General features: G+C 34.9%; 1 protein-coding gene across 1 annotated transcript in view; it reads left to right on the top strand.

Annotated features, from left to right (window-relative positions):
- Positions 1-13,727, top strand: part of LOC129225062 (tetratricopeptide repeat protein 7B-like) — a 75,519-nt gene that overhangs the window by 61,475 nt on the left and 317 nt on the right. The window contains exons 15-17 of the mRNA XM_054859608.1: positions 2,389-2,630; positions 6,333-6,437; positions 9,847-9,938. Coding sequence (XP_054715583.1) covers positions 2,389-2,630; positions 6,333-6,437; positions 9,847-9,938 — 439 coding nt within the window. The remainder of the gene's footprint in view (positions 1-2,388; positions 2,631-6,332; positions 6,438-9,846; positions 9,939-13,727) is intronic.

Genomic DNA, 13,727 nt, shown 5'->3' with positions numbered 1-13,727 from the left:
CTACTTGAATAACCATTGCTGAAAGGTGCTCACTTTGTTAATGAACATTTTTATTAGGTTTCTATTTTTAAAATATCTCGGTGTCCTCACTTCCAAAGATGGTCTTTTTTTTTGTGTTCAACCTTAATTAACAATTAGTCTGTTCTAACTTAACAGATGTACACTTATTTCTGTTTGTAACCGAAGAGTCCCTTGTTCGATCCTAGCCGGTCGAAGATCCTCCGTGTTCATTGATGGTGACTGGGGCATGTTAAATATTTTGTGGTCACAAAGTTCTCCAAGTGAATCAATACCTCTGGAGGTGCTGGACTGGGGATTGCTCGGCTTCTTCTTCTTCTTCATCCATAGACTAATAATAAGAGTAGACCGAGCTTTCCCAGACTTGCTGATGAAAAAATTGGTTCATGGATACATCATGTGACTAGTGGGAGGCTTGGCGAAAACTTTGGCAGCATGGTTGCTAGATGGTAACATAATCAAAAGTTTGGCACTCGACATGCATTTTAAGACGTAATGTGTTTGCATTATAATTTTTTTTCCAGGTGCAGAGATTGAATTGTTTTTCTTTTAGTTATGCATTATTTTGACATTAGTAATTAGTTTTTGATCACAGTTTTCAGTACCTTTTATTTCATTTGAGCTGTCGGCGTTGGCGTAAACGTAATGGCGTAAACGTTTTGCGTTAACGCAAAAATGTACTAATCGGTATCTTAAATTGAAATTGCAGGTAAAAATCTTACCATTTGCTGATTCTTCTTGGTCGCTTGCATCATTTATTGCTTAGAGAGTTATTGAAATTGACTAAAGAAAATGCACAATACTATCTAAACGAAAAACTCACTATATTAACAAAATATTTACAACTTAGAATAACAGATTTACAAATCGGACTCCATAAAAGATCATTCTTCCGTGTTCCATCAATTCTATTTATTTTATTTCTCGCGGACGTTGATCGTCTGCTACGATCAACGCCCGCTGTTGCTAGGATATCCACCAGTCACATGGTTTGGTTTATGAGCAGCAAAAGGGTTGCCATAGCTCGGTCTACTCTTATTATTAGTCTATGTTCTCAACACTATCCAGCCACCTTGTTGCTGGTCTTCCCCTTCTCCTTGTACCCTCAATCTTTGAAAAAGTTAGCTTTTTAACCGGGTCCAGATCTGCACGCCTAAATACGTGCCCCAGCCATCTGATTCTATTGTTGCTCGTCTTCTAGCCTGGATAAAAAAAATCAGCTGTCTTCAGGGTCCCATCCAACCGGTTAAACCAAAATAGTGGTAAGTAAGGGGGACCCTGAAATTCAAACTACTGAAACACAATCTCAAAGTGCTTGAAAGAACAAGAAAGAGAAATGAGAGGCATTTTTTCATCAAATTTGTATGTCACAAATATTGAAAAAAAAATTTGTTTTCCTTTTCTTTTTTGAATAATCTAATATTTGCACTTTATTAAATGCAGTAAGCTGTGAGAAGAGAGTATTAATTTCATATATTACATATTATATCAGTGGCTTTTTTTTTTTTTTTTTGTTGGGGGGCATATGGTTAAATTTCGGTCGAGGGTGTACTCAAAAAAGCAAAATTTCCGAGCTTTAGAGGGGAGTAGTGATGAAGTTCTTCCCATGCTTGAGATAAACAACCTGAAATCAACCGAGTGAAAAACAGCTGTTCTAATCACTAACTTGAAACAGATAATTCATACTGACTGTAAGTCAGGGGCGGATACAGACTATCCTTTCTCCCATGATCGAACCCTCGGTTTTAGGCACGAAAAATTTCGGAAATTGTTTAGGGTGTCGATAAAAATAACTGAATCGGCCGGAAATAAGACCCCTAATAGGCATGAGCGTTACAAATTAATTTCATAAGCAATGAAAAGAAGTATATCGAATATTAACTTTCAAAAGTTATTAATGAATAGGAAAAGACTACTGAAAACGTTTACATTTTATTCATGCAGTATTTGAACACAATGTGGACGGATACTATTTTCGACGGTTTAGGGCAGGGGCGTAGCTAAGGGGGGGGTTTTGGGGACAAAACCCCCCCCCCCGAAAAGTTAGTCTCAAAAAAAAGAGAAAAAGAAGAGAGAAGAGAAAGGAAAAAATTCCAAGCGATTACACACACACACACACATATATATATATATATATATATATATATATATATATATTATATATATATATATATATATATATATATATATATATATATATATATATATATATATATATATATATATATATATATATATATATATAAAAGAAGTAACCCCCCGAAAGTCGGGTCTAGCTACGCCACTGGTTTAGGGGGCGTTGTAATGCCCTGTAACCGCCACTGCTGTAAGTGCATATTTGTTGTAGCTTAAAAATTGTTATTCCTGTAGGATCTCCTGCTGGGAACTCTGGTACTGCTGCAGCGAGAGTTGAAGCTGCGCTGTCTGAAGTTGCATCTTCGATAAGCGGTTTTCAACCGAAACCGGGTCCCAAGTACGTCTGGTTATTGCAGTTGCACATTTGGTTACTCATAGTGGAATTGTATCTCCGATTGGGTCAGTTGAAGGAAGCCGAAGCGTCCATCCATGAAGCAAATGCCCTGTTCCCCCTCTCTCACCAACTTATGGTTATGGTATGATTATTTTTTCCAAGTATTTAAAACTTATTTTCAAAGCATTGGTACAGTAAAATCCCTCACATACAGACACTAACGGGATAATTTTTTTTTCTCCGCAATAGAGAAGTGTCCGCAGTACAGGGGTTTAATAATGTTATTTGCCTTGAAACCGGGGAATTAAACATTGTCCGCATAAAAGGGGTGTGTTGGGTAATTTGTCTTTACCTTAAGTTCATAGAACTAAATAAAAGGTTTACAGAACCCCAACATCAAAAAGCCGTGCAGTCTGCCAGTAAGAAATAAAACATACTCAAAATAATTTAAATAAATAACATTTATTTAAAATATCACAGTATACAACAAGAAAAATTTGTTAAATACCAAAATTAATTTAGATTGAAAAACCCCCCAATTATCACAGAAATTTCAAAGTTAAATTGTTAAACACTTTTAGAAAAACGCGAAACATTTTAGAAAAATTGTAAAATGTCACCTTCCTGCGCTAACTGCGCATGTTTACATTGCTGAAGAATTCTGGACAAAGCGTAATCGAATTGTAGATTCATCAAACTGTTCCATCATTCACCGGCCGATAGGCTTGCTTGGTTCTAGAAGAACCTTTTCATATACCGGAACACCAACTTGTGCACACACTGGAATACCACCGGAACCTTCAGGGAATATAGTTGGAACATCCAGGAAATCCAATCAGGAAGGACATCGATGATTTCAAACTGATGACAGTTCCATTCCACCATAAGAGCACCGGTAAGTCAATCCAGGTATAGGCCAAGTTTAAGAATTAGGCCTAGTTGCAATGAGCTACATCTTTTGATAATCTCCCGCGAACACCTTCAGCAATGGTGACATTTTCCCTCCACAAAAAGGAGTAATTTAAAACATTTTAAACAACAATTAACACTGAGTAAAACTTATCTCAAGCCCTGCTTGAATTCAAAAACGTTGCATCATCAACGGCTCGAGCACGCCGCAACTTCTATCAACGACAACCAAGCACGGTTGCCATACCGTCAAAGACCAATCCCTGATTGGTCAACCAAAATGGCAAGATGCCAATGGGGAGTAAACACAAACAATAAAGTGAGCACTGAAAATATTTCGATCAATCTATTTATACGTTCCATGACCGCGATACGTCATCCCGTGACACACCCTACTTTGCATTGGAGATATACATCTCAACTATTCCTGATTGAGTGATTTAACAATCTTTCTATTCGTTCTTTCGGCTCAAAGTAGCCAAAAACATCTCAACCATCGGGTGTTACGTCATAGGATGATTCCGACGTTGCACGATCATGCCCGAATCAATTTCAGTTATCCGCCGCTGGGACACAGAACGCGGAGTGGCAAAAACATATCGGAGGTAAGTTTCAAAAAATACTTTAACATTTGTAATTAAATTAAAAGCGCTCCAAGATACTGAATAAAGGCTTTTAAGCCTAACAGGGTGCCCGCCTTTGAGGGGTGTCCATTAGGAGAGGTTTTACTGCAGTTTTTTTAATAGTTGAGGGAATTATATTTAAGACTAGCTGCATCACCCGGCTTTGCACGGTCTGCCTCAAAAATAAAAGTTATGTCAAGTTGATGTTCAACCATCAGGCCTGAACAAAAGAATAAAATCTGTAACATTTCCCTGCAGATTGCAGAAGAATGACAAAAAAGGCAAAATATTAAATGCCCCAATTACAGGAAACGCCTCAAAACAAAAGCGAGAATTTTATCTGTTCAGTCAAGAAGAAAATGGCAACAGGTCTTTTTTTCTCAATGACGTTATTCATGCTCATTAAAACTGAGCTCAAGGCAGATGATAAATTTCCGATTTAATATTGATTCTCCATCACTTAAAAATGCTTATAACTTTTCTCCTTGGTTTGTTTGAAGTTTGAAGGAAGTAAATCGGGGTTATTTTTCGTAAGCTTTCAAATGAGACTGAAATATAAAAAAAAATGGATAATTATTTTGGTTAAAAACAGGTCCCAAAATTGAAAGTAGAACGCTTTGGCATTTTTTCAGCGTTTGAAAACCTCCCTAAATTCCTTCTCGAGTACCCAAGTACCTCCCTGCCAAATTTGGTCAAGATCCGACATAAACTGTGGATTTGTATAGGGAACATATAAACATACACATCATGTACATTCTTTATTTATATAGATGAGTTATAATGAGGTCTTAAAGACACTGAGGCTTCTTTTCTGACAACTGATGTTTTTTAAGAAGTTTAAATTATAGAATCTTAAAATTATTGATTATAATTCTGTGAAGAATAGGATGGAGGGGTAACCTGTTTGAAAAAATGCTTCCAATATAAAAGAAAAATTTTCCCTCCCCCTCAGTAAGAAATAGATTCAATGACACTAACTAATATTGCTTTTTTTTTAGTAAAGTTTTATGTTTTTCAAGTAAAGTTTAAAAAAATCCACTATAATATTAAAATTTGTTCGCGTCCGTCTGTCTGTCTGTCTGTCTGAAGATCGATCTTCTCGAGAACCGCTGCGAATCGAGAGTCAAACGAGGTACCGATCAATTCGAAATTTTCCAAAGAAAACAATAGGACCAATCTCATAATTGTGCGACTTTAATTAGCGGAGATATTAATTAAAACGTTAATTAACATAACGTTATTAAGGAATTTTTATTTCTTTCCTGTTGCCATTTTGCATATGGGTGAGCAAGTAAAACTCTAATAATTCTTTTAAAAGAGATTTTTTTTGGCTGCTGTCCAAATCTTAAAACAACGTATCTATCTAGAAATTTCATTTTAAATTAGTTTAAAATTGGTTGCTCTATTCGGACATTATTTTATTCGAAGCCTTTATTTTATCGTCTGCCTTTTTTTTATTTTTTGCATTCAACGTTCTTAACTCTTTTCAGCATAGGAAAGTTGTTACTTTAGCTATGTTTATTGATTGTAGTGTAAGTTTATCATTCACCGGCCTCATATTTTGGTACATTTAGGAGGTGTGACTAATTGTGTTTATTTTGTTGGACTTTTCCCGTCACATGGGTGAGTTTTCGAATTGTAATAACTCTCTTTTTCCTTCCTGTTTCTATTTTTGAAATACAGTTTGTATCGTTTAAAGAACATGTTAAATTAAGATTGCTTGGATTTCTTTAAGTGAAACAGAGTTAAACAGAAAAAACTGTTTTTAAGGATTTTAACTCAAGCTAATTTGGAATCTGATGACTTTAAATTAATGCATATTGGTATTTATTTAGTCTTGGTGCTTTAGTTTCACGTAATCAACCAAAAAGTGTGTGTCATTTTAAGTAAAAAGCTGATTGTAATTGTACATAAATAGTTCAGATATAGTCTATCAGATTTAATTCAGTTTAAAGTGAGCACAGATTATAGTTGATAATGCATATATTTTCATCTTTTGTGCTAATTGAAAATGATCATAACTTGTACCATTGATAACTATGATTAACGTTAAAGAGATTTTTGCCAAAAATATGCTCTACTGGTGTTTTGCAAACCTTGCATTACGCTTATTTATTTACTCCTTAGCGCTTTAGAAACTGATGTCAGAGTAATACAAAAACATCAATTGGACATCTCTTTCATATTTTAAGTAGCCCATGCAACGCCGGGCACGCAGCTAGTAGTAGTATAAAAATTTGCTTGTTGTTATTACACACATTTTTCACTTTTTGATTTCACATTTAAAAAAAACAATTCTCTTTTTGGTACAGAAAGGAAGGATACATGAATTGAGGCAAGAGTATAGCGAAGCAAAAATTTGTTTCCAGAATGCCGTGGCTGTTAATCCTTTTCATGTTAAAGCTCTTCAACATTTGGTAAGCATTGCCTTTTTTCCCATAATGTCCTTTTTAAAAGTTTTTTTTTTTTAATGCTTTTATATATTTTTAAAAAACTATCAGGCACTTATAAAATTCAAAAAAAAAAAAAAAAAGTACCTTTGTGCCAAAAAATAAATATATAAACAGCTACATTAAGAAAGCACAAATTTGCTAAAAATTTTGCATTTTTTCAGGTTTGCAAGCAAATCCTGTTTGCTTAGTTTTTACTACCAATTCAGTTTAGCTTTTTTTTTTTTTTTTTTTTGAACCCATTCATTTTTTTCTCCTTATAATTGGGCTGTTGCCAGGTGGATGCCCCCTCCCCTTTTTTGTGGAAAATTAGCTACCAATTTCATGTTAGGGATGTAAAAAAAAGGAAAAACTGTTTAACATTAAAAGAAAAAAAATGATGCAAATGACAAAGTTTTTTCTGTGAAGTTGAAAAAGAAAATGCAATCTTAAAATATTGTTTGGGATCATCCGAGAATTAGTCGTTATTTTACAATTATCTTTACCTTACTAAGGACTGCTCCCTTGTCCCACGTAGAAAAGAGAATTTAATTAAAGTATACAAAGCAATTCATACAACATGAATCCATATCGCACTCCCTAGAACAAAAAGTTTTAAATTAGAATGTGCATTGCAAATACAAAAAAATGAAAAAGAAAATCGTAGCATCCATTCAATTAAAATGCATACAATTAATTTGACCTAAAATAAATACAGTAAAACGTCCGTGAAAAGGCTCGGAAAAAGAAAATAAATAAATAAAATGAAATATTGTAACGGCAATGACAACCTTCCCTAAGTCTTAAAGAAAATATGCGAAAATCTAGCATTAGAGAGAAGGAAAAAGAAATAAAATGGGACATTCCAAAATTGTTTACAAATTCGTGGTCAGTAAAAAAAAAAGGAAAAGGAAAAACTGTAGTTTTATTGAATTTAAATTTGCAATAAAGAAGTCAAAAAGTGAGCCCAAGTCAACCGGTAGCAATGTTGGAACATGATATCGATGAATCAAATTTCTGCACTTCCTGCTTATGTAAAGGTAATGTGAATGGAGTTGAGCCTTGAATATTGGCTAAATTAGAATTGCTAAAATCTCCTGTTATAATTATTTGAGAGAAATGGAACGAACTTCTTCTTTTGCAAAAATAAAAAAGCTCTTTCTAATGATATATACAGTAAACTCCCGATTATCCGCAGTGTAGATTATCCGCAAATCAATCGACTATCAGAAACATGTATTTTCGCAGCAAAAAGCAAATGCCAATAGCTGTTTTTTGTCGAAAAATTGCAAAATTAAACTCTGTTGTTTTTGTTTTATTTATTTATTTTGCTTTCTAGATCATACTTGTTCTTTATTGATATTACATTCTTAGTGCAAAAATACAACACAGAAATACACCTTACCCTGACCCCCTGGCTAAAGGGCGGTAACTTGCTGAAAATACAACAGTTTTACTGCACTGTATATATTTTTACTGTTTGTAGAAAAATCAGTACAGCTGAGTTTTTGGGAAGGAGAATTTTTACCGTATTTGCCCCTCATTTTAACATTTTATGTAGTTTATCCGCCGTTTTTATTATCTGCAGCACTTGTGCCACACACTTCCACGAATAATCGGGAGTTTACTGTAACGTAGAAGGGTGGAGGGATTTTTTCGCCACCCTTTTAGATGAAATAAATGAAATTTTAACTTAAAAGATTAAGTTAAAAAAATAAAAAAAAACTAATTCAAAGGTTAAAAAATGGGCTTTGAGATGCAGACCCCTGAGGTGCTTTCAAATTCTGTACCAAATTTCAAGGTTGTTGGTGTTTTGGGCCTCTTTCGCATTGAGGAAAGAAACAATCAAACAGTCTCCTTTTTATACGTAGATGACTGCACTTGAGATTTTTTTAATTTATACTACAACTAGCTGCGTTGCCCGGCTTTGCCTGGTTCACCTTGCGAATAGAAATTGTGTCAAGTGACGTATATTCATCAACCAGGCTTAAATAAATAAATAAAAAAAACATGCAAAATTTCCCTCCCAAACAATGACGACAGATTTTAAAATACTCTTCTAGAAATTAAATTGCAAAAGATGGATTTAAAAAGCGTAACCATGGTAACACTAAATAAAATAAGTTTGAGGAATTAAAATGCGAAAGAAAATGGTTAACAATTTGAATGGAAATGAGATTTTTTTTTGTACTTGATTCAAAAAGGCTTGTAACTTTTTTTCCTTTGAGATAGAAGCTTAGTTTCTCGACGATTGGTCGAGTGGATCTGGGGTAAAAAATATCGCTTTTTCCAATGGTGTCAAAAAGAAAACTGTGGGACACTTTTTATTGATAGATTTAAGGAAGAAAGTAGTGCCACCCTAAATTTCAGCTAAGCCTGGAAAAATTCAAGCTAAAAACACTCCCGCCGTAATTAAGTTGAGAGCATTGAAACAAATTGCGTAGAACACGGAAAATTCTATCCTTTCCAACGATAAGTAATACTAATATGCGCAAGTTGGGAATATAGTGAAAATTGGGCCTAAATTGGAATAAAAATAGAACTACTCATCGAATTTTTTTCGAACCTTTCTGCAAACCTTTATGGTGCTAAAAGATAGATACTAGGAAACTCCAAACAATGACGACAGATATTAAAATACTTTTAAGAAATTAAAATAAAATGAGAAAGATGGATTTAAAAGGCGTAACCATGGAAACACGAAATAAAATAAGTTTAAGAATTGAAAATGAGAAAGATGAAAATAATGAATTCAAAAAGTGTTACCGTGGAAAAGCAAAATAAAATGGTTAAAAACTGGCATAGAGAAACAGATTTTTGAACTTCATTTAATTCGCTTGTAACTTTTTTTTCTAATGGAGATAGAGGGTAAAACTTTCAAGCTTAGGTCGAGTTCGATCTGGAGTAAAAAAAGCAGCTCTTTCCAATGATGTCAAAAAGAAAACTGTGGGACAATTCCTTCACTTTTTATTGAGAGATTTATTGAAGAAAGTAGTGCCTAAATTTCAGCTAAGCCTAAAAAAATTCGAGCTAAAAACGCAAATAACTCCCGCTGTAATAAAGTTAGAGCATTGGAATAAATTGCGTAGAACGCGGAAAATTCTACCCTTTGTAACGATATGCAATATTAATTTGTACAAGCAATTTTTCACCTCCATATTCGGGAATTTATGGGAAAATTGAGCCTAATTTGTAATAAAAAAAGAACTAGTCATCGAATTGTTTTCGAACAGGGCTGCAAACCTTCTCAGGACTTAAAGGAACAAACTGTGAAAATTTCATCGAAATCGGCCGGGGTAGTTCTCGAGTTTTGCGCGTTCAAACAAACAGACGCTTTTTGGGGACTTCGTTTTGTACTATGTAGAGACATTGAAAATTGCCTTTTGTTTCTTTTCAGAGCATGGTTCATCATAATTTGGGTAATAGTAGATTAGCAGAAAAGTTGCTGCGAGATGCTGTAAGCATTGATCCAATGTCGCATCAAACTTGGTATGTTTGATATGTTTTACTGTCCTGTATCTCTAGTGTACGATATATGACGGATTTTTTTATAACATGCTTCAGTTTTCTTTTTATTGAAACATTTTGTGCGGAAATAAGTTGTAACTGTACGGATTTGAGTAACTTAACAAACGGGATGATAAGTTTTCTTTTTCTTTCTTTTTTTTTTTTTTAAATCTGAAGAAGAATTTGCCATGTTTGACTAGAATGTGTTGAAGAAATGGTTGCTATCATGAAAGAAAATTAAAAATGAATTATGCTTAATGTACAAATAACCTTCTCTTTATGCCAATAATTTTCTTCATCCTTTTTACTTCCTTTTACAAACGAGCTGATGTGTGCATCACATGACTTCCTTTTACTCCAATTTAATGTCATTTCCCCATTATTCGCTATTTTAATGTGATTCAATATTTATTCTCTAAATATCACCAACAATGGCCAAATTGAAACCAAAAAAAAAAAAAACTCCACCAAATTTGTCGCCAAGTTGGCGACAAAACTTGGCGACCAAAAGACTGGCGATATATCGCCAAGTGTCCGACAAATTATAACGCCACTTGAGTTTACATCGAAATTAACAATGATTTCCCCCCAAAAAGGTGCAAAAGACCCCCTTAGGAACATCCGAAAGCAACCAAAAGGGGAGGTGCACAACTAGACCCCACTACGAGTCTATGTACCAAATTTCAACTTTCTAGGACATACCATTTTTGAGTTATGCGAGATACATACGCACATACATACAGACGTCACGAGAAAAGTCGTTGTAATTACCTCGGTGATGGTCAAAATGGATATTTCGCGTGTCTATACATTCTTAGGCACTTTTCCGCATGTGGTCGAATCGAAAAAAAAAACTCAACATTCATTTGGGGGTGAGCAAAATGGAAATTAAGGCCGATTTTTGGGTGAAATTTTTTTCGCGAATACAATACTTCCTTTTTTGTAAAAGGAAGTATTGTATTCGCGAAAAAAATTTCACTCGAAAATGGGCCTTAATTTCCATTTTGCTCACCCCCAAATGAATGTTGAGTTTTTTTTTCGACTCGACCACAGGTGGATATGTGCCTAGGAACCTACAGACACCCGAAATATCCATTTTGACGACCCCCGAGTTAATTACAACGAATTTTCTCGTGATGTGCGTATGTGTCTCGCATAACTCAAAAACGGTATGTCCTGGAAAGTTGAAATTTGTTATGTAGACTCCTAGTGGGGCCTAGTTGTGCACCTTCTCTTTTGGTTGCATTCGGATGTTTCTGAGGGGGTCTTTAGCCCCTTTTTGGGGGGAAATCATTGTTCATTTCGATGTACACTCAAGTAGTGTTATAATTTAGCAGACACTTGGCGATATTTCGGCAGTCTTTTGGTCGCCACCTTGGCCACAAATTTGGCTTTTTTTTTTTTTAATTTGGTTTCAATTTGGCCACTGTTGGTGATATTTAGAGAGTAAACTATTGAATCACATTAAAATTGCCAGTAATGAGGAAATGACATTAAATTGGAGTAAAAGGAAGTCATGTGATGCACATATCAGCTCGTTTTTTTTTTGCAAAACATTTTTATTTTATTCTTAACACGTTGATTGTCAACTAGAAGAATTTCTCCACCTGGGAGATAAAGGACACCATAAACTTGAATAACAATACCTTTGTGCTTTGAAAGTAAAAAACAAATGACTTCATAAAATTGCACAAACTGCAGATTACTGAAGACACGTGTTTCGGGGTTGCAAGGAACCCCTTTTTCAATGCAAAATAAGGGAGCTTATGGATAAGATGCCTTTTCATCTATAAGCTTATTTGTTTTGCATTGAAAAGGGGGTTCCTCGTAACCCCGAAACACGTGTCTTCAGTAATCTGCAATTTGTGCAGTTTAGCATTGTTATTTCTTTTTTACAAAGGACATTATGTCCATTTTTTCGACATTGAGATCCAAGCAATGTCTAATTCTGCTTTTTATACTCCATTTATTCAAAGGTATAAAGCACTAAGATTAAAATAAACAAATTTTCATTTTGTTATCCCATAAGTGTCAATTCAGTGATACAGTCAGGATGTCTGTACATAAGGATGGATACAAGGGAGGGGCGATCGCCCCTCCCTTGAAGAATCTGGCACCGGCAATTTTCCCGAATTGAAGTCCTGTTTTGAACGAACTTCTATGAGTGGAAAAGGTTTCTATAATTCTCCAGAAATATTACGAAATTGAAGTTTTAAAATTAAGATTTTGAATATCTCTTTTAACAAAAAAAAAACGGGTGTCTCCCTTGGATAAATCTCTATAATTTAGTTGTTTTGGATCAAACGCTGTGGCAGTGCCCCCCCCCCCCCCAAGCATGAAAAAAACAGATATTTTGTAAGAAGTAAGTTATAAAATCAATCGCCCCCTCCTTGTTGGATCCGTCCTATCATGCATGGGAAATCATGGATTTCGACCATGATCGAAATTTAACTGTTTAAGTCATGATTTTCTGCAAAAAATGCTTAAATATCATGGAAACTGATAACTGATCATGGATTTTGTATTGTAGATTGGACTTGCGTACATAACGAACTTTTGACGCATCTGCTTCTATGAAACTTGCTCGTTTTTCGTTTGCCTTGTTGTCTTTGTTGCTAATTTTGTTTTTTGTGACTAAATGCCCTTTACTTCCAACGTACAGATTTGTATTAGGTGAAATTCAGATTTAGATTATGATGCCAGACTTGGGAGTCTTAATATGTATAGCCTGGAGCAACTGAGATTCAGCGGGGACACGATTCAGTTGTTTTAATTTATCAATATGAAAGATGTTAATGGGTTAAATTTTTGCGCGGAAAGCAGGACAAGGGGCCATTGTTTCCAGTTATATAAATCTCATGCAAATCTGGAAGTCAGGAAACATTATTACTTTAGTAGGGATTTGGGCACTTGGAACAGCTTATTGGAAGAGACCGTAATGATTAACAAGGTTGATAGCTTTAAGCGGGCCATTGATCTTCATTGGAGACTAATAAACTGAAGAAGACCAACCTAGCTGAGCCTATTGCTGGTCGGCACTTTTGTATTTGTAAATTAGCAAAGAGAGCCAACTTGCAATTGCTGCAATTTTTTGCATTCAGCAGTGGTGCAGCAAAGTGGGGGTTTGGGGGGTGAAAACACCCTTCCCCCCTCCCCCCCCCCCAGAGGCATTGGTTTTAACATATATGTAAATTCTAATACAGTAGTTTATGCATGTGAAAGGCTTTGTTTTTATCCCCTTCGGAAGGTATTTTTGATCAAAAAATCCTCTCCAGAAGGTGTTTTTGACCAAAAAATCCTCTTCAGAGATATTTTTGATCAAAAATATCCTCTCCAGAAGTGTTTCTGATCAAAAAATCCTCTCCAAAACGTGTTTTTGATCAAAAAATCCTCTCCAAAATGTGTTTTTGATCAAAAAATCCTCTCCGGAAGGTATTTTTGATCAAAAGAATCTTCTCCAGAAGGTGTTTTTGATCAAAAAATCCTCTCCAGAAGGGTTTTTGATCAAAAAATCCTCTCCAGAAGGTGTTTTTGACCAAAAAATCCTCTTCAGAGATATTTTTGATCAAAAATATCCTCCCCAGAAGTGTTTTTGATCAAAAAATCCTCTCCAAAACATGTTTTTGATCAAAAATCCTCTCCAAAACGTGTTTTTGATCAAAAAAATCATCTCCGGAAGGTGTTTTTGATCAAAAAATCCTCTCCAGAAGGGTTTTTGATCAAAAAATCCTCTCCCGAAGGTATTTTTGATCAAAAGAATCTTCTCCAGAG

This window comes from Uloborus diversus, chromosome 6 (assembly GCF_026930045.1).
Source record: "Uloborus diversus isolate 005 chromosome 6, Udiv.v.3.1, whole genome shotgun sequence".
NCBI classification, from domain to species: Eukaryota; Metazoa; Arthropoda; class Arachnida; order Araneae; family Uloboridae; genus Uloborus; species Uloborus diversus.
The sequence above is the reverse complement of the archived record's forward strand: the minus strand, read 5'-3'. Positions and strand labels throughout refer to the sequence as shown.